Source organism: Melanerpes formicivorus, unplaced genomic scaffold (assembly GCF_026170545.1).
Source record: "Melanerpes formicivorus ecotype bairdi unplaced genomic scaffold, bMelFor1.0.p_v2 SCAF_5, whole genome shotgun sequence".
In the NCBI taxonomy this organism is placed as follows: Eukaryota; Metazoa; Chordata; class Aves; order Piciformes; family Picidae; genus Melanerpes; species Melanerpes formicivorus.
In genome coordinates, this window is record NW_027142357.1 from 20,650,542 (window position 1) to 20,677,506 (window position 26,965).

The window sequence follows — 26,965 nt, forward strand, 5'->3', positions numbered from 1 at the left end:
GTTACAAGACATCCAGGCCTTGATACTGTATCTTGTGTGGCATACTGCATGTTCATTACCATAACATCTATTACAGTCAAGCTACGATATTGACTTTCTTTGAATCAAAGAATAAGAAGTGCTCTAATTTCCAAACTACTAATGGTTATTGCTTTGCCACGGTTGTTACCTTCTTTAAAACAATGTACAAACAGAATTGAATGAGAGTCAAAATTATCCTACGAAGCTGAACTACCACTTACTAGAGTACTATGGTTCACTGTAGTTAAGCACCTTTCACGTGCAAATACAAGACATCAAATCAAGACTGTACTTTAGGACTGAGATAACAGAATATTTTCAATAACAAAGTCTGACTCCACAAAAACTCTATTTTGAAGCAAAGATCAACCTTTCATCATTTAAGTATATTCTCTGTGGCTTGGGTGTTTTAACAGGAATATGGTCCTGACAATTAAGGTTAGATCACTTCTTCAAAAGTGGAGTTAAATTCTAAAGACTCATGAAATCATAATTATTTTAAATTTCCTGTTTAAGATAATGAATCCTCTACGTGATGACAACCACAGAGTAACTTTTTGGGAATAATGTCTCTCATGTCCAAAATGCCCTCACTAAAACCTGTCCACAGCACCATCTGAGGAGGGGAGAAGTCTTTGTCCCCATCAAGCAATAACTTAACACATTACCAACTTGAATATAATAGAATAAAATAGAATATTCTCTTCTTAAAGGTGTACTTCACACAATAAGGCTGAATACAGTGTGTGAAAGCATCTGAATTTCTGAATTCAGGCTGCGCTTTTAAAAACACACAAAGAAGTTATTCTTTGGCAGGTTTACTTCCTTAGCAGTTATTCATTGAAGTGTGATTCATATGATCATCTGTATGAATATCTTCATGCTTAACTAGTAAATTCCTTACGTCTCTGTATTTGCATGCTTATTCATTTACATATACATATTTATTTCTTAAATAGTTCTGATCAGAGCTGCATTTATGTCTTACTCAAATTATATTCTTTTACCACTTCACATTTTTTTTAAGTCTCTCAAAATTACTGGGTAATGGCTCTCTGAATCACATGCTTGCAAAGAGTGTAATTCTGCCACTTTTACTCTCTAATTGCTTTACCTCAGATACAACGTCTTTGATTTCAAGGAGACTAGTTGCAGGGTAACATACTATATCCAGTCAGAGTAAGGATGACAGAATTGGCCTCTGACTGCTTTCCTCAAGAGGATTTGTTGTAATGAATGTATTTCTGTTTGACAGGTTTATTGTTTAACATGTAATAATTTAAAATAGTAATGCACACATCCCCTGCAGTCCCACACTATAGATTCAAAACCATATGGACAGAAATGCATGAAGAGAGAATAATGGATTTCTCAACCTGCTGTGTTTACATACTATCCTGCTTTTAGCATGGAAAGCATATTAAGTTGTGTAGAAGACTAAAAATATTGAATTTACATTATTTCCTGTAACAGAAGGATCTCTCTATAAATACCTATTGTCTTACTTTTACATTGTAAATTCTTTATCTGAACTTCGTACTTTAAAAACAAAACTTGTTTTTATCAATGCTCAATTATGCAGATAGATATTTGTGTTCCATTAAAAATATAAACAGTAAATTAAATGTATGCTACAAAATTATAAACAAATAGTTTTCAGTAATAACCTGGAAATTAAGGTATTATCATATATTTTGGTTCTAGTTACAGATACCACATGATCAACCTACTTCCTCTTATACTGTTGAAGGTATTCTATTCACAGATTTGCAAGGACACAATGACTACAGTATCAGAGGAACACATTCTGACAGGTAATGATTTCCTGGAATATTCAAAGATAAGTCAGTTAAAACTCCACAAATGTCATAATGCTTTTCATGACGTTTTTAAACTGCTATTGACCACGAGAAAAATAAAACCTTACATTGTATATTTTCTACAATTACTGCAGACTTTCCTGTGTTGCTGACTGAATCTTTATGTGAACAAACAAGTTGTTCTTCATTCCACAAACATGAGAGATTTCATTACTGCCTTCCAGTTCTGAGGCTAGGACACAAAGAAAAGCTGAAGCTCTTGAAAGTCAGTTTGATTTCATTAAAAGGGTATTTTGAGATTATTAACCATATTTTTAGCAGAAAACATTATTTTAAAAATCTTTACACCTCTACAATTCAGGTACTTGAAGAGCTTTTTAATATTTCCAAGTTGAAAATGTGTTGAAGATAGTTCTTTTATGTTTCCTGCCTTCCAAGGGATTGTTAAAAGATCTCATCAATATATAAAACAAATTACAAGCTGACAACATAGCTTATAAATAGTAAATGAAAGATCTCTGCTACTTACTATATTTCTTACCTCCTTTTCTATGGGCTCTCAAGGGACTTGACAACTGATAGTCTGCAGTTGACTGGGATTTGATAATTGATTGTGAATCACTCATTTCAAATGAATGTTTTCGAATAAAAGGGGAAACAGAAATCTCATCGAAATCCTTCAGGAATAAAGAAATAAAGGTTTAGGCACATAAGAAATGTATTGAGACCATTCTGCCACAATAACTTGAGAGCTGTGATCTGAGAGCGCAACTTCTTATTTTTAAGTTACACAAGAATCTTGTGGCTTTCAGCAACACCGACTTAGCACCCATGTCACAAACATTTGTTTACTTTTTCCATTTAACTTATTTATCCTATGTCCTCATACAGTTAAATTATAGCATGCACTGTATGCTGATTTCCTCTCATAGTTAGTTTGTATCTTTAGAAAAAAGCTATAGGAAGGTATTAATCTGCTTAACATTTCTAAGTACATCATCCAAGGGATTTTGTTTTTTTAATCTTACATATGCTCAGCAGAGTTACTGGCAAAAACTGTACATTTTCTCCATTTCATCCTTTCAACATCAAATGGTAAGCAGCAAAAATTGGATCAGACTTCAAAGACTATGCTGTGCTCCAAGTCACAGAGCGACTCCTCCATTTCACATATTGAATTCGAGCAGGATATCAAAGTGTTACCAAAGAACCTCAGGTCCTTACTAAAAAAGAGTCTCTAACATCTGTAGAAAGTGAAGTGCACAGACAAATCACCTCAGGGAGCAGCTAGCATTTATTCTCAGCAGCAAATTTCCAGCCTTTTGATTCTCTTATTCACTGTACCTCCCTGTCTTTCTACAGAACTAAAGTTCTTAGCAAGCAGGCTTTTGTCTCAAAGACTTCAAAACATCAGCAAGGGTTTCATGTTCAGATGGCTATGCCAAGCAGCCACGAACACATAACAGAACTGTGGACTCAGGAATTTGAAGTTATGATGTGATGTTATTTTGGAATATAATCTTAGTGGTACCTTTTTTGTTTGTTTGTCAAGAAAATCGGGCACTGCAGGAGAAGACTGGTTACTAGTTTGCTGCCTAAAAGCAAAGAAAAATAAAATATGTCATTTAAACATTGTAGTTTCTTCATTCTCAGAAAAGGTTTACTGACATAGATTTCTTTTGGTTTATTTTCCCTTTTCCCTCCTCCCTCTGTTTCTAAATATGCACATACAATGAATTCAAAGAAAATACAGATGAGTTCCATTTCCTCTGAAAAGGAAGTGCATGTTATTAAGCACAGTAACAGACTATGAGCAATGAATTCACCATTAAACATTTGTGGATACATCCATATGTGTAAAATGAGTTTATGAGAATTCTATGAAATTGAAGTCATGTATTCAAATTATTTTGACAGAATTTTACATGAAACCTTTTTTTTTCCCATCAGTGCTATGAAAATCTGTTTTCATAGAATTCAAACTTAGACCCTCAAAATTTGACAGATGAGGCAGAAGTGAAATGCATGGCTTTGTGTTCTCCTAAAGCCATTTGGGTTAAGCACAGAGCAAGGAGTAAGAGTTCTTAGATTTATTGTCTATATCTGTTACAATTATGTCACCATAAAAACATTAAAAGCCAAGTCCTGCTCTCATTAATGCTAATTAAAGTACCACAAAAACCTTTCTGCAGGCCCCAATTCCTGTTGACAGGCCTTTGAAGTCAATGGATCTCTTCAACAGCAAAGTCCACCCAGACATAACTTACTCCAGAATTTTTAATTATGTAAAACAACAACAAAAAACATGCTACCAATTTAATTTGATGAATATAAACCTGAGGTTCATAGTTCTGGAGCTCCTATTACAAGAAGGATATGGACATGCTGGAACGTGTCCAGAGAAGGACCATGAGGATGATTAGAGGGCTGGAGCACCTCTCCTATGGAGACAGACTGAGAAAGTTGGGGTTATTCAGGCTGGAGAACAGAAGGCTCTGAGGAGACCTTATTGTGGCCTTCCAGTATCTTAAGGGGGCCTAAAGAAAGCTGGCAAGGGACATTTTAGGATGTCAGGTAGTGATAGGGCTAGGAGGAATGGAGGGAAAATAGAAATGTGTAGATTCAGATTGGATGTTAGGAAGAAATTCACCATGAGGGTGGTGAGACACAGGAACAGGTTGCCCAGGGAGGTGGTAGAAGCCCCATCCCTGGAGGCTTTTAAGGCCAGGCTGGATGTGGCTCTGAGCAATTTAATGTAGTGTGAGGGGTTCCTGCTCATGGCAGGGGGGTTGGAACTAGGTTATCCTTGAGGTCCCTTCCAACCCTAACAAATCTATGTTTCTATGATTTAATATTATTTGATAAGTTCATGATCTGAAAAACTGAGATTAAAAGCAAGATTTTGATTGTCGAAATATGCCTCAGCCACTGGCTTTGTTACTTTCCAGCCCCCTCACAACCTTTCTGAAAATACAAGGACAATTATATTTCTACAGACAGATGAAAACACCTAAGTTTCAGTCCCAGAATTTGGTTTAAAGATATATACCACTTCAGAGTGTGGGAAGAAAATGAAGCCTTCATGAACATGGTAAACATTCAACTTTTCTGTAATGTTGCAATTTTGTGAATCAAATTTGGATTTGCTTGTCAAGTTTGAGGAATTTTAATTCTCCTTTATTCTTTGATCCTGAGAAAGAGAAGGAGAACAACTGGAAATCTATGAATCTGCCTAAACTGTAATTTAAAACGGTGTTTTCTTTGGAAGAAAAGGAGAAATCTATTTAAAAAATGCATTCTCATTTTGTAATGGCACAATTCTTGTACAGGAAAGTATAAAATATATCCAGATCTGTATTTGACATTGCACTTGTGCATGTATCATGTTACCTGAAAAGTTAATTATTATTATTTATCTGGTACATATATTATTTATATAACCTTTTATTTAATGGGATTAGTTAATTTGTCACTTCTCCCTAAAATTACACAAGCATTTATTCATTCCCCCAACCCCAGTACTGCAGAAAATAAACCAAATATGAGCAAAAAATAATGAATAATCCTCAAATATCACTGTGGTGAATTTAAAAATCATTATCTGCTGTTGGATAAGTATGTCACAGACAACCTACAGTGCCAAACTGGACTGAATCATCGTCTACCTTTAAATATTCTGATTTTGGAGTGGTTTGGATCTGGATATAAATCTGCAGGTTAATCTAATCTCTACCTTTGATTTAAAACAATATTAGGAATTAAGTATGGTTTTCACAGCACATTAATTTTGCCAAGGCTAGAACACTGTCCAAAAGTTTAAAGCATAAAGGTAAAGCTCAACAACTTGCCTTCTGAAGGTTCTGGGGAAAAAAAAACCAAAAAAGTTTAAAGTGTAGAGATGGGACCACTTCATGCAGCTATCCATGAAGAAAAGAAACACACTACCATAGTGACTTTTTTCTTTTCTTTTTTATCAAAATTATCTAAGGAAGGTTTTGTTATTGACTGAGTGAGTGAAATTTACTTTAGTGAAAGGCAAGTTGCAGATAAAAGAAAGCATACCAGAAGACAGAAGAGGTTACATATGAACAGATTAATTAATATTAAGCCAATTTTGGAAATGATCTGTGCTAGTATGACTGAAACTGGAGGTGGGGAGATTCAGGCTAGATGTGAGGAGGAGGTTCTTCACCATGAGTGGTGAAACCCTGGAATGCGTTGTCCAGGGAGGTGGTCGAGGCCCCGTCCCTGGGGGTGTTTAAGAGCAGGCTGGATGAGGCTCTGGCCAGCCTGATCTAGTGTGGGGTGTCCCTGCCCGTGGCAGGGGGGTTGGAACTAGATGATCCTTGTGGTCCCTTCCAACCCTGAATGAAACTATGAAACTATGAAATAATATTTATTCTCTACTCCCAGTGACACACAGGCTATTTTGTTTATGTGCTAACTCACCAGTCTCCATGAAGGTAAATACACATTCAGAAATAAACTTCATACATTTTTTCAGGCACATTAGTAATGCTGATGCAAGTAAAGCTGACCCAAGAAGAATTTCTCTAGAACAATTTTTATACTTAATTGCCTACACTGATGCAGCAATGCTGACTCCACCACCTCCCTGGGCAGCACATTCCAATGGCCGATCACTCCTTCTGTGAAGAACTTCTTCCTAACATCCAGCCTAAACCTCCCCTGGTGAAGCTTGACACGGTGTCATCTTGTTCTGATGCTGGTTGCCTGGGAGAAGAGACCAACCCCCACCTGGCTACAATCTCCCTTCAGGTAGTTGTAGAGAGCAATAAGGTCTCCTCTGAACCTTCCCTTCTCCAGGCTAAGCAACCCCAGCTCCCTCAGCCTCTCTCATAGGGCTTGTGCTCCAAACCCCTCACCAGCTTTGTTGCCCTTCCCTGGACACGTTCCAGCAAGTCAACATCTTTCCTAAACTGAGAGGCCCAGAACTGGACACAGCACTCAGATGTCATGAATTATACTAAAACAAATGGTTTCTGAGAACCTATGCTGTCTAAAGAGTGAGCATGATAGCAACTAGCTAAAAAGAGAAAGATGTAAAGAGAAAAATCACAATGAATTCAACTCAAGAGTATAAATTACTGTTGGTGTCAGTTATCTTCTAATATGTGTCCTTCACATACAGAGCTTCACCAGGAATCACCAGGATACTCACTGACACAGTTATAGTTACATACATAACCAACGTGTAACAAAGTCACTATGTGGAAGCAAGGCTTTCTGCTGTATTAAATAATGTAAGACCACTGATCATATATATATATGGCTAACTTATATTGTTTATTTACATTGTGTTATTAAGCAGTAGGTTGGCTACAGTTCAGTGGGCTGAAGGAAATGAAAAGAACAATTCAGGAATTATTTTCCACAGTAACTACTGGATCAATATTATTTAATACAAATTTGATTTGGGAAGGAAATGTATAAAAAGGTGGTGAAACATGCAGATTACAGATTCTTTGACAAGATTCTAAAGGGATTTAAAGATATTTGAGGATGACAGTTCTGTCTGAACAAGAAAAGGAGCAACACAGCATAGATTAAGGATGTTAGTCACTAAGTGTAGATTATCCTGCGAAGAACAAGAACATTTATTAAAAACATATCCACTAGAGATCTGTTAATGTAGTAAGTTAAAAATCACAGGACATTTTAGAAAATCACGTCTCCCTTCTCCGCAGATTATTCCTAATTAGCTCAAGAGATCTCTAATGTTAACTTGGAATTGTAGCTATGCCTTTGCAAAATGCAGCATCTTTTTCATGTGGTGACCATTTGTAAAATGGAGGCAAAAATGAGGCAAGGCTGTTGTCTGTGCTGGCCTCCTCAGAGAAGAGACCCTGTCAGACTTCTCCCTTCTCTGCTGCCTAGTCCGGTCTCCACAGAAGGGTAAATATGCTATTCAGCAGGGCTGTAAACCAGGATCTGAAAGTTTTTCACTTGCCTCATTTGAATTTAGTCTTGACCATGTTTAGCTCTTCAAAAGTCCTTCTTAAGAAAAGACTTGGCAAGTATTGCATACACTTTATTCCCTTTGAGGGAGGAATTCAAACTTAGTGTCAGTCTCCCAGGTGTACCATTAATCCCAGGACCCTTTTTTGGTAGAAAGAGTCATAGGCAACTCCACAGCTCTGTAGAACTGAATGGATTTTTTTTTTTCCCCAATGAGACAAAGCTACTCGCTTTCCCACTAACATTTACATTTTTTCCCTACACCTGCTTCTATTCCTATCAGAGATATTGGCCAATTCTCAATGTATCTTTAGTTACTTATGAAATCAGTTTCATACAGGAAAGACTTCTGTATTTGAACGCAGTTAACGCTAGTTTTCAAGTCAAGCATATAAATACAGGAAACACTTAACATGCAATGTTAAATGAACTATGGGTGCATTTAATTAGCATCTTATGTCATTTATTAGCTTGAGTTTGCTTATGTCCTGCATTCATTGACTGGAAAGTGTGAACTAGGTGTAGAGATTCAATTTCCTCGAAGGAATTTAATATATTTTTTTTTTTAAGTGCCCATCTCTCCTGAATGCTTTGGAATTCATTACTTATATATATATGAAGCACTCAGTTATATTATTAGAATACTGTAACTTCTTTTTTTTTTAATAACAAATCTGAGAAAGCAGCAGGTGGTTGTACATTTAAATCTATAGCTATATTCCTGTGCATACAACAGAGCAGTGTATGATTTTGCCTTTTGATCCCGAGTACTTTTAAGCTCATTTTTCATTTACCAGAACTACCATTTAGAAAAAATGAAACAGAAATAAAATAAATTAAAAGAAATTAAGAAAAAATTAAAAATAAATCACATTAAGAGAAAACCATATTTTATGATTCTATTTTTTATTTTCACAGCATGTGAAGCCACAGAGAGGCTGTCTTCCCTAGGGACAGATTACCAGCTACTGTGTTAAACATCTGCACTATTACTCAGCAGCTTTCCTGTTTCCTACCAGTTTCCTGTATGACTGAACAGCCATATGCTTAAAACACAACGGCATGGTAAAATCTTACATGTAGAAGTGAAATATGATATATGGGAAGTTATCAGATTTAGTCCTAAAATTCTGAACATCACCTGTGAAATGCTGAACATTTTCGAGTCTCACTGAAATCACTGGAACCTGAGGACATTGCTGAAAAATTCATAGGATTAGGCAAATAATCTGCAATACTTGTTGAGGTTAAACTTGAAAACTGCAGTAATGGCAGTTCAGCAACTCCAGGCAAAAGACGGTATGATTTTATTTATGTCTGATTTCTCATAGCTATCAGTACTGGGTACAAGACCTGAATGACCAATGTATTCCAGATGAGTACCTTCAAGCCAGGTATCTAAACGCATTTAGACATTTATTTCTATGTAGGCTTGGTGGCTAAGCAATATCTTTAAAGGTCTGTATATTTGTGTTTCATAGAACCCAAACTCACCTCAACAATTATTGAGTCATAAATTTTTCTTGAGTCTCAAGGGATGTACCATTGAGAAAGCTGTGCCTAATCCAGAAAAAATCATTTGTTTGGCGAGCAACAAAGAATTTCAGAAATTGTCTAATGGGAAAAGGGAAGAAAATCATTCCTGGCTAACTACACATAAAACAGATGAAGGAAAAAGTTTAAAGAGGCACTGTGTGTCCAAGCAAATCCAAGTGAAAGCTCTAGATCATTAAAAAGAAAAAACTATTTCCATTGTAAATAATTATAGTTTGGGATACCAAAGAAAACTGGTAATACAGTGATTATTTGCTTTTAATCACCAATGAGTACTGGAGAACAAATGACCATGTGCTCATCAATAGTTTTAAAGAGATCACAAGATACACAGACCCTAGGTATTGAAAAGACAGAAGGAGTTGCATGCACATGAAAGGAATCATAAATTAGGAAACTCATTGCCCCAGTGAGCAGTGAGGCAACCCAAAGACAAAGCCATCATGGTAAATTGCAGTGGGCTCATTCTTTGCCCTGAGAATCATTACAAAATCTATTTATTTATTTATTAGTCCTTGTCTAATGGCCTAATCCCTTTTCTTGCTGAAAACAGAATACTGCAAGGAAGAGATCGTGGAGCTCTATTAACCTAGAAGAATGGTAATACCTGAACAAAATTCTATAATAATGTACCAGAGCATGTAGCAGACATAGTTATCAATGGAAGTTATCATGAAAGTAAACATAACTGAATATTATAAGCGTACACAAAGAAATACCATTTTGGAGAAGTTAACAGTCACTTAAAAAACCCACCTTCTTAATAGAATAATAGCATCTAGTTACAGTCAAACAAGTCACTGATTTCTTCAGTGAATTCTTGACAGATGCAACAGAACCTGCATTTATATGCTATGTAGGAAGCATACAAAATCGATAAGAACTGGAGGAATCACTGAGACGTCCTCATGCCCAAGCCACAACAGGAGAGATCGCCTCTTAGTCACTGAAACTTGCTAATCAAAGGGATTAACCCAGCAAATGCAACCACCTCTCCTAGAACACTGCTGGGGAGACAGACTTGACAACAGCTAAAGAGGGGATCCTTGATCCCTGTCAGGGGATCATTTGTCTAGAGTGACTCCATTGGTAATGAAAGTTAAAATACCCTTCCTCAACAAAGTGGAGGGCACTTTTACTACAATTTACAGTATTCCTAGGCTGTCAGTGACTTGTCCATCTGCCTTTTACAGCTCCAGGTGGTCTGCATGGAGCTTTACAGGCACAGAAGGGTAACTTCCTATTCTTAAGACTTTAATAATACACACTGGATTCAGTTCTGAAATACTGAGCACATGCAATCCTGTTTGCAGTCTAAGGTTTTCTGTGTATTTCTGAGAAGTGCACAGAATCAGGACAGCAACCTAGGGCAAACAGCACCTAACTCTGCTAAGGGGGCAAACACTGAGATGTCTAAGCTGGTGGAGGGACTGGCTAAACTAGAGGTGATCATGCTCATAAAGTGGAAGACTCCCTAAGAGCTGGGTGCCATGATGACACTCCTGCTCCTTTCAGTTCTCACTGTGTGGAAATTGACTTCAGGCAGGTAACAGACAGCAAAGGATTCAACTCACCAGTGCTCTTCGCAGCCAAAATTAGAAGCAGAGCAGCTGTTCACGAGCCGAGAACTTGCTACAGAGGCAGTGCTGTTTTTCAATCTTGAGCAGTTTTTACGAACAATATATCCCCTGAAAGCTAAAAAACATTATTATGAATCAAAGAAAAAACTGCAGAGCCTAAAACATAGACTGGTACCTGGCTCTGCAGGCTCTGCCTTCAACTTTTACTGAACCATCAGATAGAAAGAACGCTTAGCACCTTACAGGAATGGCTTCAATGTTTGCAATGTTAACAACAGCTGGAAATTATCCAGGGATTTATATTCACTGTTACAGTGACCACTTGGTACAGCCTAGGCAAGGAAAACAGGCCTTGAAATGAGAAATGTCTAATTTAAATGGGAATCCAGCATAGAATGTATTAAAATACATAGCACTCATAAAACGCTGTCTTTAATTACAACTTCCACAATTTGAACTAGTCAGAATTTTACAGAATCAGACGTTTTAGCTGCTTTTATTGTGGGGAAGGGGTTGAGGAGCCAGGGACGGATATATTCAGTTAAAACTAAAAAAATTAATACTATATTGTCCTATTTTTCAATTAACTGCAACCATCATCATCATTATTAATAACACTAGAAATACAAAATGAAGTAACATTACTTCTGCAGCTTTATCTGACATGAATTTGCTTGAATTCTTGACACCTGTCAGCAGTTAGTAATAATGTTCCAGCACAAACCCCTGCACTTAAAATACTAAAAAAGTGTTGTGATGTACACTTAAATCCCCAAATTTTTAAGGTTTATATTTTGTAGGGTTTATTTCAAGCATTATTTAAAGCAGAAGTACTTTGATAAAAGGGGAGAAAGAGCTGAACAGTGAAGGAATTAAGTACATCATCAGTGCCAGTGCTGAAATGCACAACAAACAGCTGCTGAATAAGAAGGCTGAAGGTTGTGAGGGAATGGAGCTGTTCATTAGTCTAGGAGGAATGCAACTTAAGCAGTGAAGTAATATGTAAAAAAAGAACTAAGATCAGGAAATATGATTTTGAAGGGAAAAAAAAAAATCCCTGTTCAGGAAAAGCTTTTAAGAACACTAAACATGCAGAAGCAGAGTCAGCCTGTAGATTGATTACCCAGAGGAGAAAGTGAAGAGCCCTCCCATTTACCTCAAGGTAAAATACCACAGTGTGATGTAGGATAGACACAGGGTTTAGGGTAACCTCACGTAAGAGCAGGGTCAAGATAATGTTGCATATTACAAAGGGAAACCAGGAGGTAGAAAAGATATAGAATATAGAATAAATCGAGAACAGAGAAGTTGATCAGAAGATTAACAAGTGTTGCCTGTATCTCACGCCTCTAATTTTACAAAACTAGTAGGCATTACCTACACAACAGAGAATAACAACTCTGCAGAATTTGCAGTTCCTCAATTACTACCAAATTATGAGATAATGGATTGATTTCCTTTGTCTTCCATTTAATTGCTCTTATAAATTTAGCTCCCCATTCATGAGAGTTTTTGTGTAATGAAAAGATGGTGGAGGAAACAAAACAGAGATACCATGATAGTATCTATGCTTTCCCTTAGGAAAGGGCTGTAAGTAATCCCTTCTCTATTTTAACTGCTGCAGAGCGTTAATGTTTTTTTCAGCCACCCACCTCCAGAAAATACATGGTGTTGCACTTACTTGAGCAATACAAAGAAAGGCAAACCATTTGAACGGTTCAAGCTGTGGTATGCAATGTCACCATAACAACCTAAGCATTTCAATGCTACTGAGGTTTCAAGGGTAACAAGATGCAAAACCTGCCTTTTCATGAGATGTTACTAAAATAAATAATCATTCACTTTACTGAAGGCATGACAGAAGTTGAGTCTGCTGAGGTGATGTACCAAAAACAGAGCTCAGGTACCCTGAGGCTGAAGAACTTCCTGCCTTTAAAAATGAGAAAAAAACCTGCCTGTCTGATGGAGATGAAGCAAGCATTTGCTTGCCCCATGTGATCAGGCTTCCAATGCTTAATATCCCCTACTGACCAAACAAGGAGCCTACTCTGATAATGGCAACAGAGACAGCTGGTGAGCAGCCCCCTCTCTGCAGCTGAAACATGCTAAGTATCAGTCAGATGATTTGCTACTGTAAAGAAGCACTGAAACAAATTAGATAGAACTTCAGTTTCATCCTCAGTAATTTCTCAGCTTTTAGTAGTTCTTTGTGTGTACGTATGTCTATAAAAATCAATACTGATACCTACTGTGGTTTTATTTACTCCCCCCTGCCCCGCTCCGAGACTCTTACTAATGTCAGAATAACTGTTTGGATCCTTTCCTCAACAACTACATAAAACCTGCTATATCTGATTTAATAAGCACAATTTTTAGCTTGTATTGTGTTTTCATAATTATTTTAAACATCTACTCCTCTTCAACTTAACCTTTCTGCAAGGTTGTTTCTAACATTCTTCTAGAATACCTTGAATTTGACAGGTAAATGGCTGTATTTTTCCTCCTTTCCCTTTGACTCATAGGATAACTAAAGCAGCAGGATAAACAAACTCCCCTCTCTCTCTCTCAAAAGCTTCATTGAGCATTAGTAGAACTGCATCTTTTCAACATTTATTAACTGGATCTATAATGTTTCAAAAGAAATGCATATGCAGAGAATTCTTCTGGGGAGTCTGAGAGGCTGGGAAGCTGCTCCATCACAGCAATTTGCATTACTGACTGGTGCTGGTTTTGACACTAAGCACTTGGCTCAAAGAGTGTGAAATTAGCAGACTCATGTTGCTACTGCTCCATGAACAATCACTGCATCATTGAAGAAGAATGATTACCAGCTGTCACCTCATTTTCACCTTATCCAGTCTATATTCCAAACTTTCCAGTAACAGTATCTTTAACCCTGATCTTCACCAAGCCAAACATGACAGATCTGAAAAGCAACATAGGAACTGAACTTAATTTTAGCACTTCTGTTAGTAACTTGCTGTTAAATGTTTTATGTGCCATCATTTAGGACGTGTATTTTCACTTCTTGTACTGATTAATTCACACACAAAGTGAGTTTTTTTATCAGCACCAACATCTAGTAAACTAAGAAAATATATAGCTCAGAGTTTGAAATTAAATGTCTTGCACTTAAAAACCTTTATTTGAAGTACCAAGGCGCATACATTGGACGCAATGTTGCACAATTCTAGATAGGAAAACCCCAGGAATTTTCCCTCTGATTCCCACAGGAAATATATAGTTACAGAGCAAATTATGAAGCACAATGTAGAAAGATCAAAGCAAAACAATCACAGGTCTACATGAGAGGTATGAAGAAAGGAGATGAAGTAGTATTTTAAAACAGCAGAAAGATTCATTCTCAGTTACAAGAATCATGTTAATCATACATTTTCTATCTGTAATATCACCTTAAATAGCATAAAGCAGCAACTTAGAAATGAAAGCTCATGCTTGATGAAGAGAAGATAAGGTAGTTTATAATCAGAAGTTGATTTGCTGTGAATTTTCTTAATTTGCCTAGTTAAAAGAGCATTCTACCACTTAACTAACAACATCTGACAGGATTTGGAGCCCATGAATCTTATTCTTCAATCCATGTCAAATTAATCTTAATGAGCAGTAAAAAGGCCAGAGAGTCACATCCTTTGCTAAGTCCCATGAATACTTCTTTCACCTCTCACTCTGGAAGAATATTGGGTGATGCTGTTCAACAGAAGTTAAAAAACAACTCTTGCCTCAAGTTCTCTGGCAGAAGCATTATGAGAAAGCAAATAATGAGTTTTCACATGCGAACAGTGATGACCCGCTAGCGACAAGCAGCAACTATTAGGAAGCACCAAGGCTGCCACTGGGACTAGTGCTACTGAGGAACATCTCCTCTTGGACATACGGTTTTTAATTACCATGCAATAAAGTCTCTGACATTGAGATCTGGTCAAAAGAAGATGACTGTGAAAATTTTTGTCAGTATCAGGAAGAGAAAGGAATAGATTTTCCAATGTATCATTGGATGATGTATGCTTCTGCTTCTTCCCAATTTTAAAGCAAGGCTATGAACTTCAGGAAGAACGATCTCCTCAAAAACAGGAGAGAAAACCAAACAGAAATGCAAACATATTCACATCGACAGCTCAGCTCAAAGATGGGGATAGAATATAGGACCTCACAATTCAACATGATAAGGCCTTCTCAGACTTTTTAACATGTTCCCTGCACAAGACCATCAGGCTTCTAATGGTTACTAGACACAGAGAATAAAAGTGAAGAATTAATAGATGTCCTAAGATACTACAGAACACAAGGAGATGGAAAATGAAGTTAACCAAAGTTGTGCAACCTATACAAACCAGTCTGGTTTATCCTGAATGTGAATTCAAGGTAATACAGTCAGTCAGTTCAGCAGCCTTTAAGGGAAACATACATCTCTTCAATGGTTTTTACACTGACAATGTAGTTAAAAGGAAGAAAACTAAAGATACAAAAGAGTAAAACTGGGTCTGATACATAGTGGTTGTTATTTCCAGGAAAATGGAAAAAAAAAATTTAGAGATAAAGTGCTTTCAAGTTTTGGGAACATTTTACTCATGTAATTCTTAGATCTATACAACAGTATTAGCCAAATGCATGTACACACATGTACATAGTACATGTACATAGTGATATAAATAGATACATACAGAGTTTTCAAGAAATACTTCTTTGTCTTCTGTTGAAGACAACATTAAAATAGCAAATTACAGCTATTCTCAGGTCCTCTGTTTTTATTATCATAACAGAGAAAATGTTGCCAGAAGCACGTTAGAGATATCTAAATAGTGAGCAGCATTTCATGGTCAGAAGTTAAGGAAAGAAAGAAAAATTTTTAAAAAATATTTAGAAAAAGCATGCTTGTTTCCTTTTGAAAATATGTCAATTTTAAAAAAGAAAAGAAAAAAGAAGAGAAGAGAAGAGAAGAGAAGAGAAGAGAAGAGAAGAGAAGAGAAGAGAAGAGAAGAGAAGAGAAGAGAAGAGAAGAGAAGAGAAGAGAAGAGAAGAGAAAGGAAAAGAAAAGAAAAGAAAAGAAAAGAAAAGAAAAGAAAAGAAAAGAAAAGAAAAGAAAAGAAAAGAAAAGAAAAGAAAAGAAAAGAAAAGAAAAGAAAAGAAAAGAAAAGAAAAGAAAAGAAGAAAAGAAAAAAAAGAAAAGAAAAGAAAAGAAAAGAAAAGAAAAGAAAAGAAAAGAAAAGAAAAGAAAAGAAAAGAAAAGAAAAGAAAAGAAAAGAAAAGAAAAGAAAAGAAAAGAAAAGAGAAAAGAGAAAAGAAAAGAAAAGAAAAAAGAAAAGAAAAAGAGAAAAGACAAGAACAAAAAGCCCAAATCTTGAGTTCTTGATACAGAATTTTCCAATACAATGTGACATATGGTGAGTGTGTGAGCACGTGTTGGAGGAGGAGATGGTGGCTCAATGGATTAGTCATTTGCCTTTCACCTCTGGAAGCATAGTTAAACTCAGTCCTGACCAGAGCTGCACAGTATATTCCAGATGGCTAAAGTGGGCCTAATTAAAATGAATTCAGTGATGTCACCTCAGATCTAAGTGAACTGCATGCACCACTCATTTGGCATTTTGGCAATGTTAGCTCACAAATGAAATAACCAGATTAAAACCCTCCCTTAAGTCTTTCAGGACAACAGTCACACTGCATGGAAATACATGCTACCACAGCTAGAAAATGTACTTTCATAATTGTATTATCTCTTGTTTTAAATTTTAATTAATTCATTATTCTAATACAAAGAAACGTTAAATGAGGCTTGCATATGAGGTTGATCAGTGCAGCAACATTTCAGTCAGATGATTCAGTGGATATACACTGATTTAAACCAGCTGTGAATCTGGCAACAAAATTTAAAAATATTATTTATTTTAACAAAATATTTTTCCTTTCAAGTAGACATAAATCAAAGCAATAAAATCCCAGTTACAAAGAAATAAAAGGGTAAAGTATTGTTAGCTGAAACACTTTACCCAAAAGCATTCTTTGCAATTCCTCTCTAAGTTAAAAATTAGCATTTTCTAACCCTCACAGTTTGGGAAAGTGTGACTGGAAGAGGTAGAAAATACTTTGTGTATAATTTCTACCATTTTAGCCATAAGTCTAATAATATCTGTGTATTATGAGGACCTGTGATGTAGATATGCTGAAGTAGGGTAGCTTTTTCTTCCCACTTAATTTAAATTCACAATTATTTTACATCCTGGCAAGAGTGTTTTCCCCCATGTGAAATAATGACTTTTTTTTTGTGTGTAATATAATACACTCAGGAATTGTATCCTCATGTACATTGTGAAGGTTGCTTTTTTCTTAAGTTTGTTTTTTCTTCCAATGTTTCTTCAACGGGTAGTGAACTGCTGGGCCCGTAGAGATCTCCAGACCACCAGCTCATGTATTTGAAAGGCATCTGTTTATTTTTAAAATGCAAATGCAGCCTACCTCAAAGACTGACTTGCAAGAAATGAACAATCTGAACAAGTCAAGAGGTTTCCAATCAGGAGCTGTGTTCCTCCTTTATATCACGCTATGATCACTTGCTGTCAAAACCACTTAAACAATATCCTGGAATCTGAATGAAGTCCCCCCACAATTAAAATGAGCAGGATAATCCTGCAAGAATTATTCAGGCAAATCATTTTTCACACAGTTTAAAGTAATGATAAGGTCATTTACAAAAGAAATCAGCGCCTTTGAAATGCTGACTTGTAGACAGAGGACTGCCTGGAGGAGGGCCATAGATAACAGTGAAGACTGGCCTCCTAACACTACCCTTGCAGTCTTTGGAACTGATTCTGATGAAGAGAAGGCCCAATAAGGTTAATACCCCTACTTTGATCTCTGTCAAAGCGTACCAGCAAGAATTAATTTACATTTCAGATGAAAAAGGTTGACAGCATGAAAAGGCATCTTGTTTCTGGTATGTGAATGTGCTGTAATAGATCGGGAATTCTGAAAGGAAGTTCTGAGGAAGCTAAAGGGATAAGCCGAGCGGCTGCTTTTATTGGGAAAGAGATGAAAGGAAAACAAATTTCAATATGCGCTGTTCTGTAGAAACATGTAAGCCAAATGCTTCCTAAATTTCAAGGCCTGCTTGAGGTAGGGTGGAGAGTGGGGGGAGGAGGGAGGGAAAGCAGAGGAAGTACATATATTTTAATTACATGGTTTTGCTAATGTCTGGGTGACAAATGCAAATGATCTCACTGACTGAAATGGCTCATTTAAAAAAACATATAAAGGTGATCATACTCCATTTTACTGAAAAACTGCCTTGAGCTACATACTCACATTAGAAGATACTCAGGGAAGGGAGAGATTTGGAGTTGTTTTTGTCTCCATGTCACTAGGCACTTGGGCAGCGTAACGTAAATGACAGAAAGACTGTCAGTGTATTTTAAAATCTTGAAAATGGCCACCATTAGCAAGCATGGGCTTTGATTTAAAACACAGAGAAGAGAAAATGTGCACAGGAATTTTCAAACAAGGGCTCCCAGATCTAGGTTTCCAATGGCAGACAGAAATGTGTTGTGGATTATTATTATTATACTCCTTTGAATGCAGCACCAAAGATAGGAGGAGCAGACAGCCTAATGAATACAAAGGTGCACTGTGTCACTCTTCACCCTATAGTTCTAATGCTTATTCACCCAGACTGAGCACTGAAACTGTCAAGGGCTGGTTTATGCAGGAAGACAGTGCGTGTGCTGGTGGGAAGGGTGCTAATAGCATTCCTCCAGCATTAGGTCCAGAGGGCTCCGCAGAAGTGTCCAAATTCAAGGGTATGCACACAGTAACAGTGCCTCTCTACTCTGCCATGTTCAGCACGTCCTCTAGGAGACTGCAGTAAGAAACACATCTCTGAACCTCTTCCACGTGTGCAAACTGCAGAATAGGTGAATTGTTTTCTCTACAGAGCTAGTAAAGACCATCAACTCTTACACACTTAAGGATAAAAACTCTAAGGCAAAATGTCCCCTATGATCTCCAGGTGATATTGCTATGCACCAGCTTCTTACTGAACCTGAGATAACTCTCACTTTAAGGAACTGGTAATAGTGGGGCAGTGATGGGTCAACCATTACACTTTTTATGGCAAAAGGCTGTCCTCTGTCAGCAAACCGATATCCAGGTAAAAGTAAGTCCAAGTGGAAATGTAGCAAATACTCCAGAAAATAGTTGAGGGTACTTTTAAGAGCTACTCTCTCTGTGTTATCATGTGAAAACAACAGTAAATAACAACACAAAGGAAAGAAAGAAGGGGAAAGAGTTCTTATGCAGACCTTCAGTGCTTGTTGTAATGTGAGAAACGAACACAACAGTTCTCCATTTAGTAGAATATTCTGCATTCAACCCTACAGCTACAGTTTATGATTCTACATGCATGCAAAGCCATAAATTTTTACTTCATCCTAATAATACTCTGTGCCATTCTTTAACTAGACTGGCATTCTGTTTTCTGCTGAAAATCACAGTGATGTTTCATTTCAGAATAGCAAACTTAGACAATAGAAAAACAAATTAATTTACTGGAAATGGCTTGACAACCAAGTTAAAGGATATTTTAAACACATCTTTTTCAGACTGACTTTAGACTATATGATACAGAGTAGAGAGGTGACAAAGCTGGCAGAATAAGGGTGGTACCTTAGTTTACCCGTAAAAACATTTGCTACAACTTATTTTTGATCGGCAACAGTCTTTTCAGCCTGGGATTGGATGTGGAAGGTGTACTACACTTTACCATATGGAAGCTGCTTCATATTGGCAGCATCTGAAGACACCATTGAGTTCACTGCACTGGTTCTTAGATTTCTGGGCCGTATGGTACCCTGCTCTCTACTAGAGACCTACATAGCCCTATGGGCCTGTTCTTCCAATAATCTCTTTAAAGTTTATTCAAATTCATATTGATATGGCTGCATAGGAGTCTGGCAGAGAGTCAAAAGATTGGCCAAACCTGGCAAACTCAGCAAGCAGTCAAAACAAAAAGCTGGCAACCTGCCAGGATCAGGGCTCACAAAGACAGAGAAATGAATGTCCAGTGCCTCTCATCCACATTTTCAGTCAAATCAATGCAGTGCTTCATACTGACTGTGCTCAGAAGAATCTTAAAGAATGAACAGCTTTTAATCAGGATGTTTTGCTGCCAGAGAAGTACTTGCAAAAAGCCTAAAGTGCCTGGTACCTGTCACTGATGTCATTTGACACTGGAGAACAAACGATCAGAAGTAATGTTTTTGGTAGTTTTTGTTTGGTCCGTATGTATTTCTCTTAGCTATAAACACTGACACACGAAATCACCCTCAGCAAAAGAAGTGCTGGCAACTGAAATAATGTTTTAATTACCTGCTTGAATACGTACAGCAGCATCAGTTCTTCTGTTCCTTATTTCCTTGTACTTCCTGCGAGTTTCATATCCTCTCCAGGCTAAAAATACAAGCCCATGTGCTGGAAATTACATTTATTTAAGGAAATGCTACAGAGTCTACAGAGTCAGAGATGTGCTGAAACTTTCATCCCTCCTGCCATAACTGCTCCAGCCCCCACGCCCAGTATCTCTTCCCCACCCACCCACATGCTGAACTCTGGGTTCACGACTGCAGTATTCACATACCCACAACTTCAAACACTGTTTCACTCTTCCAAATTTTAATTGTCACCATGTGCTCACTGATGTCCTGACCCAAAAGGCAAAGGCATATGATCATGCCAGCACAAGAACTCTCCTCCTCACAGCTCCCCAAATCTGATATAAGGAAACCTGCTAAATTAAAGATAATTAGCCTCTCAGGTCCACTCCACAACATATATTATCTGGTATACTGGTATACATGGTGGGCAGAGGAGGCTACTGCATTTTATTTATGTGCTGCACACTAGCATAGACACACCTCACAGTGCTTTAATTTTGTACACAGGTATCACATTCAAAGTACTAAAATACTTAAAGAAAGACATTATACAATACTAAAATGACAGCTTAGAAGCAAAGCTGTAATATTTGCCTCAATTAGCTGGAGAGAAAAGCACCTCTGGTTATTTTGATTTCACAATAAACTATTACAGAGGAATAAATAATGTATATGAAATTTAACAGCTTGGAATGCAAAGACACTCAGTGAAATAGGGAATGTGAACATTTACCTGACTGTATGGTAACAGCACTATTTTCTCTTTTCTCTTTTACTTTCTTGTACCTCCTTGCTCCAAGCCATCCCTTGATATAGGCTTGCATGACAACCACGCGCCCTACAACTTCTCGCAGGAACAAATTTAACTGCTCTATATGGTAATACTTCAGAAAAACCTGAAACAGAACAACAACAAAAGAGTATTACATGCAGGCAATAAATAAGCTCTCATATTCTACCTTTTCATTAGTCTTCCGTTAGCTTATTTTACGGCATCATTGCTGAGATAACTGGTAAAGTACTGATTGCTGATATCATAGCAGTCCTGTGAATCAAATACTTGCTCTCAGTATCCTTATGGAATTTAATCATTCCACTGATTGTAATTACCCCATTGCAAGACAAACCACATATAAATCCCATTTACAAAGTAAATTGGCCAGGGTGATATTTTGAATAATTCTGAAATACAACCTTTCTTGACAGTGGGAAGGTAAGTCTTGGGTTGAATTTGATTTTAGACATAACATTGGCCAACATCATTCTGCTTCAGAAGGCAACATATACTTTCTCTGGGTCTTAAGCAGAAAAATTCTCCTTGTTTTTAGTTTGTGCACTGTAAACAACTGAGGATACTGTGTAACTGTATAAATGGAAGTTATCCATTCCATTTTAAACCATGAACAAAGGCTCCTGATGGAGCCAGAAGTATCTTACTGGAAATTCCACAAATAGATAATGTACTAATGAGGCTCACAGGATGGGCCAGAGTGTGAAGTTTCAGTTATGCCATGATTAAAAGCAGGAGCATCTTCAGGGAGGCACTACTACGGCAGGCACTGATAGATGTACTGTCCTCACTGAGGCAGCCATGTGCAGAATGTGCTTTGTGGGGCACCCAAAAGCTCACCTCCTCTTGCAGCACTAACTCAGCTGGCTTGGCAGGGCACCTTCATAACCTGTGAGGCTAACTGGAGCAAATTCTTTACTCTCTTGTTCATTCATGCACTACTTTTCAAGCTACTATTACACATGTTCTGCTAAAAGTATATATTTGAGAAAATGTTGGCACCCTCTACCTTGGTTTTCCCAAGAATCCAGTTGTCTAGTTTAGATTTCTCCAAAATGGCAAGACAGTTTTCTCTGCTGCCAAGGGGAGTCTCGTGCGCCTTGAATGCAAGGTAGTAATACCTGCAAAACCAAATGGTAGAGAAAGTATTGACTTGACAATCAATATGTACTCTCACTGCTCTTCTCTAGCTCAGAACAGCATCTTTACAACTCATAGGTGAAATTCCCCTTTATACTCAGTTCTCTTCATAAATCATGACACAAGTGTCATGAACATTTGAGTATATATGAAAGAAAATAAGTGGTACCACAATGGTGAGAAGAATCTGCTGTGTTCTAGAAATCCCCACTTGGTATAATCATCCATAAAAGTCTTTCACAAATCAGTGTGACTTACGAAACACCCAAGGCTGCTCTGAATTTTTTCAGGTGAACAAGTGAATGAATGAATGACAGGGTAGAACAGGTTAAAGCAAACCAACCAGTTAACCTGTCTATTTCCCTCAACACAGAAGTGAGGGAAATGCAACAAACAAAAAAACTCTGGCTTGAGACAAAGTGAGTGAGGTAAGAACTCAATGTAAAGGAGACAACATACATGTACAATTATCTTAGCCTATTTTCAGAAAAAGCACAACAGAAATCAGCAGCAAGCAGAAGCAAGCAAGCTAGAAACCAAAGGCAGACAGCTACACCCCCATTATCAGCAGAAAAGAGCTAACATACAAAACCCCGGAATCCAAAAGCAGCACCAGGAACAGGAAACCTCTCATGCTGCAATCTGAACTTCAAGCTCCGTAATCCTTTGCTCCAGCCAGCACTTTCATTTTGAAGCTGGCATGAGGCAGGATGGTTTTGAGTAACAGCAGGAAATATTTAACTTAACCCATGACAAAGGGAGAAGGAGGAAAAGTGCTAGCCATCAGAGTAATAGAAGGGAAGGAAAAAATAAAACTTTTTGCATATTGTGTAAAGTAAGTAAATCATCTACAGAGCTGCATAATATACTTTGGTACAGCTGCATCTCACTGCAAGTTCTGATGAATTAGCTGGAGCTCCTTGATGTGTTCACTGGACCTGTTCTGAGTGGGAGAGAAGTCGAATACTAGCACTAAAGAAAGACACCAGAACTAAGCTATGCATGACAAAGATATTAAACTGCATCAGTCCTAGTGCCCCCTGAAAATGCCACTCATCACTTGTCTGCACCTAGACACTGAGCCATTAACTATCACTTTTTGAGTCAGCAATGTGTCCTTGTGGCCAAGAAGGCAAACAGTATTCCATGGTGCATTAAGAAGAGTATGGCCAGAAGGTTAAGGGAGGTTCTCCTCCCCCTCTATTCTGCCCTGGTGAGGCTGAACCTGGAGTATTGTGTCCAGTTCTGGGCTCCCCAGTTCAGGAGGGACAGAAAACTACTGGAGAGAGTCCAATGCAGGGCCATGAGGATGATGAGTATGCAAGAAACACCCCAAATAAAACAATGCCTATTTTTCTTATAAAATCTTGTTTTAACAAATGCTCTTATAAATTTAAATATATCTGTCTTTTAAGAAATTAAGCCATTCAGAACGACAGCGATTTTACAAACCATGGGAGTTAACTTCAGTTTCTGTATGTAAATGTAGTTTCCCAATATTTCACAAAAGCTTCCTCTAAAAGGTGTTTTTCCCAATGTTTTGACTGATCTAATCCCTTTCCAGAAGATGCCTGTAACTGGGCAAACACACTGGGATGTCAGATTTTCAGCATAAGATTTTCCTGTTAATATTCATATTAAACATATGGCAGAAGTTACTCATTAAAAATAAAGCCTAACAATACAAGACTGGCAATTTCTTTTACAGAACTGATTCTGGAGTTTGCAGTCTGCACAGTAGGTCTCTAGATTAGTGTTCCAAAGATGAAATTCATATCTTTTTTAAAGCAAAGACTTTGTTCTCTATCTGGCGCTCATTTGCATCACTGAATCACATAACTAATGATGCACAAGTAGTCTGACTCAATGTGCCCTGCATAACTGTATGGCAGCATGGCATGTGCCACATAGGGCCATCCAATTATTTTACCTAATCCAAAATCTTTGCAATGGATCATATGGAATGTTTTGGTGAACAGTAAAATATTTCATCTTAATGTATTTGGTAAAAGCATATAAATATGATACATAGGTAAAAGGTAGAGATGGTCTCAGAATGCATCCCAAAACTTCAGGGTATATGCAACTACAACTGTTCATTTTGACTTACCTGCCTTATTTACTCTATCATACTTATGTAAATCTACTGTAAAGAGATCCCAGAGTGACCATTCCACCAAGGGGAAAAAATCAGATACTTAATTTCAGAAGAAATCAAGAGACTTTATTTCATAAAAGCAGAACTAGAAATCACATTTGCTTCCAGATGAGATGACAATGTCACAACTTTACTTTCATTTACATTTGTTATATAACCAGAAAATGCAGCAGTCTGGAAAGTGCTCTCCTATGTTAAGCCAGTATTTCTATTTCTATTTAAAAACAAAGTTCATGGTTCTTCATGTGTTGCTTCATAAAGATACACATACTTGTGCAAAAGGACCTTATTTTCTTGGGTTATATTTGCTGCTTCAAAATTTCCTACATATGATACAAATTCATCTACATGTTTCCTAAAAGTACTCAACTAATCACATTGAGTGGCAGTAAGATTAAGTAAGAGAAAAGTAGAACACCTGATTTATCAGAGCTGATGAAACACTGGAATTATGTATTTACTAACCAGTGGTTCTTATACTGCACTACATGCTTCATGGATGTCAACAGTATTCCAGACAAAACATGCATTAAAATGGAATTAGCTACTTGGAAGTCATTAGGCATAAACCAAGATATTTTAAAAGTTGAATTTATCTCTAGATCAACAACTGCAAAGCTAGGGCATGAAGAGTTAAAGTTAAACATTAAAGACATGCATGCATGCTGATAGGGAGAACTTTATAATGATGCTATCTCTTAGCTGTCTGATTATGGCCAAGGCATTTTAATGTTGGTGGGGTCTGATGAGATAAACTAATTGTCAACAAATGGTTCAATTTCTCTTCCCTCCTTAAAAGGGTGAAGTGTGGAACTGTTCAATAAATAGCATTTAAAAAACACCATTAACTACTATCCCAGTGTATCTTACTCAAGTTCCCTTCACATTCCAGACCTAAAGGCAGCATCAATTCCATACAATCCAGGCAGACCTGACTGCATGATCAGGTTAATAACTTGCACCTGAAACCTGGGATTCCAGCCTTAGAAAGGGGCCAAGCTGCTTCACAGCAAACACATAACACAGACACAAGATGGAATAGGGTGTGAGACAAGGCCAACGGAGACAAAATGCCTAAAACTTGACAAGTCTGCAGTATTTACAGGGGCTGCAGATTGAATTTTCCTACTTAAGTAAAAGAATATGTAAATTTACATACATAAACCAGATGGTTGTATACTTGGCTAAAGAGACTCTGTGTAAGTTACAATTAAGTCCTCCTCTCCTCATCTGTTTTTTCACCCAATAAACTATCTCCAGGTCTGCAACAGTGAAATAATCTGTTCTATGTGAAAACAGAAGACAGTGAAGAGTAACATTAGACAGAGCTTTATCTTGTGTTTACCTCCCACCTGATAAACCCTGAATGGTTCTGTTCCCTGCCTTTGATTGTTTTGTCCTCATATTTCCTGCTAAGAGTTTACAAAACAGCATTATTGAACAGCCAGATAAGAAGCACACCTATTTGTTTAATAACATCAAGGGAGAAAAAGTGCTGGCTCATTCATTTTGTTGTTCAGTTACTCAAAAGGATCAAAATACCAATTAACTTGCTGGCTTAGAAAATCTTTGATATCCTCACATTTACTGACATTTTGAAACTCTTGTTCATACTTGCCTAATGTCTTTTTGATTATGAACAAAGAAGTGCCAATCTGTTTAGCATTTGACCTGTTTTCTCAAACATTTTTATGTATTCAACTACTTAGTTCCTAAAAACACTTGACTACTCATAGATGTAAGTTGAAAAATGTTTCTTGCTCCATTGATAGCTTTCAAAAGTATTGTTTTTTTTTTCTTTTTTCTGTTATTTTCTTTCCCCTCCCCCCCCCCACCCCCCAGAGCAAAGCAGAATACAGTTTGTTGAAAAATAAAGGATGAACTGAAAAAGGGAGCAAGAACATTTCCTCTCCTGCCTTTCGTTTATATTCTGAACTCAAGAAGCCTTCTGTGTTTTTGGGCAAATTATTACATCTTCCCTCTTGCTGTGCTGACTTTCTTTTGTGGAAGAGTTAAATCAAGTTGGACTAAAAACTTAGAAAGTATTGACAAGATGTTAAACACGACTTGCCCTTATCTGCAGGAATCAAAAGCTACAGTCAGTGCTGCTTTTATTACCACTACTTTTCAAGGCTGTACTCAAATTTGGTGCACTTTTGAATTAAAATATTCTACTGATAAGAGAAGGCCTAATTTCCTCTCAGTTTACACTAATTTCAGTGGAGTTAAATCTGAGTTCACTTACGTGCAACCTGAATGAAAGTTTAGGTTAGTAATTCTGCCTTCAGCCGCTTCAGGATGTTTAAAAGACATGTTAGTGATCACAAAAATTTATTTCTGTGTTAAACTTGCATCAGAATTCTGTGATCTTACCAAAATCAGTCATGCAACAAAAAAAGCTGGGAGACATCTGAAAATGAAATTACTTTGATGGACAAATGACCACTTAAATTATCCCTCCTGGGATGTATATCTCAAGT

General features: G+C 37.2%; 1 protein-coding gene across 17 annotated transcripts in view; it reads right to left on the reverse strand.

Annotated features, from left to right (window-relative positions):
- MYO3B (myosin IIIB) overlaps positions 1-26,965 on the reverse strand; it is a 202,190-nt gene that overhangs the window by 43,575 nt on the left and 131,650 nt on the right. For 11 of the 17 annotated variants that reach the window (XM_068138617.1, XM_068138614.1, XM_068138619.1 and 8 more), the window contains 6 exons: positions 22,197-22,308; positions 21,131-21,293; positions 20,333-20,413; positions 10,949-11,069; positions 3,373-3,436; positions 2,371-2,518 (listed from right to left, as the gene is read on the reverse strand). In XM_068138617.1, coding sequence (XP_067994718.1) covers positions 2,371-2,518; positions 3,373-3,436; positions 10,949-11,069; positions 20,333-20,413; positions 21,131-21,293; positions 22,197-22,308 — 689 coding nt within the window. Of the gene's footprint in view, positions 1-1,964; positions 2,074-2,370; positions 2,519-3,372; positions 3,437-10,948; positions 11,070-20,332; positions 20,414-21,130; positions 21,294-22,196; positions 22,309-26,965 lie in introns of those variants that run through there. The other 6 variants (XM_068138620.1, XM_068138616.1, XM_068138627.1 and 3 more) reach the window with 3 other exon arrangements.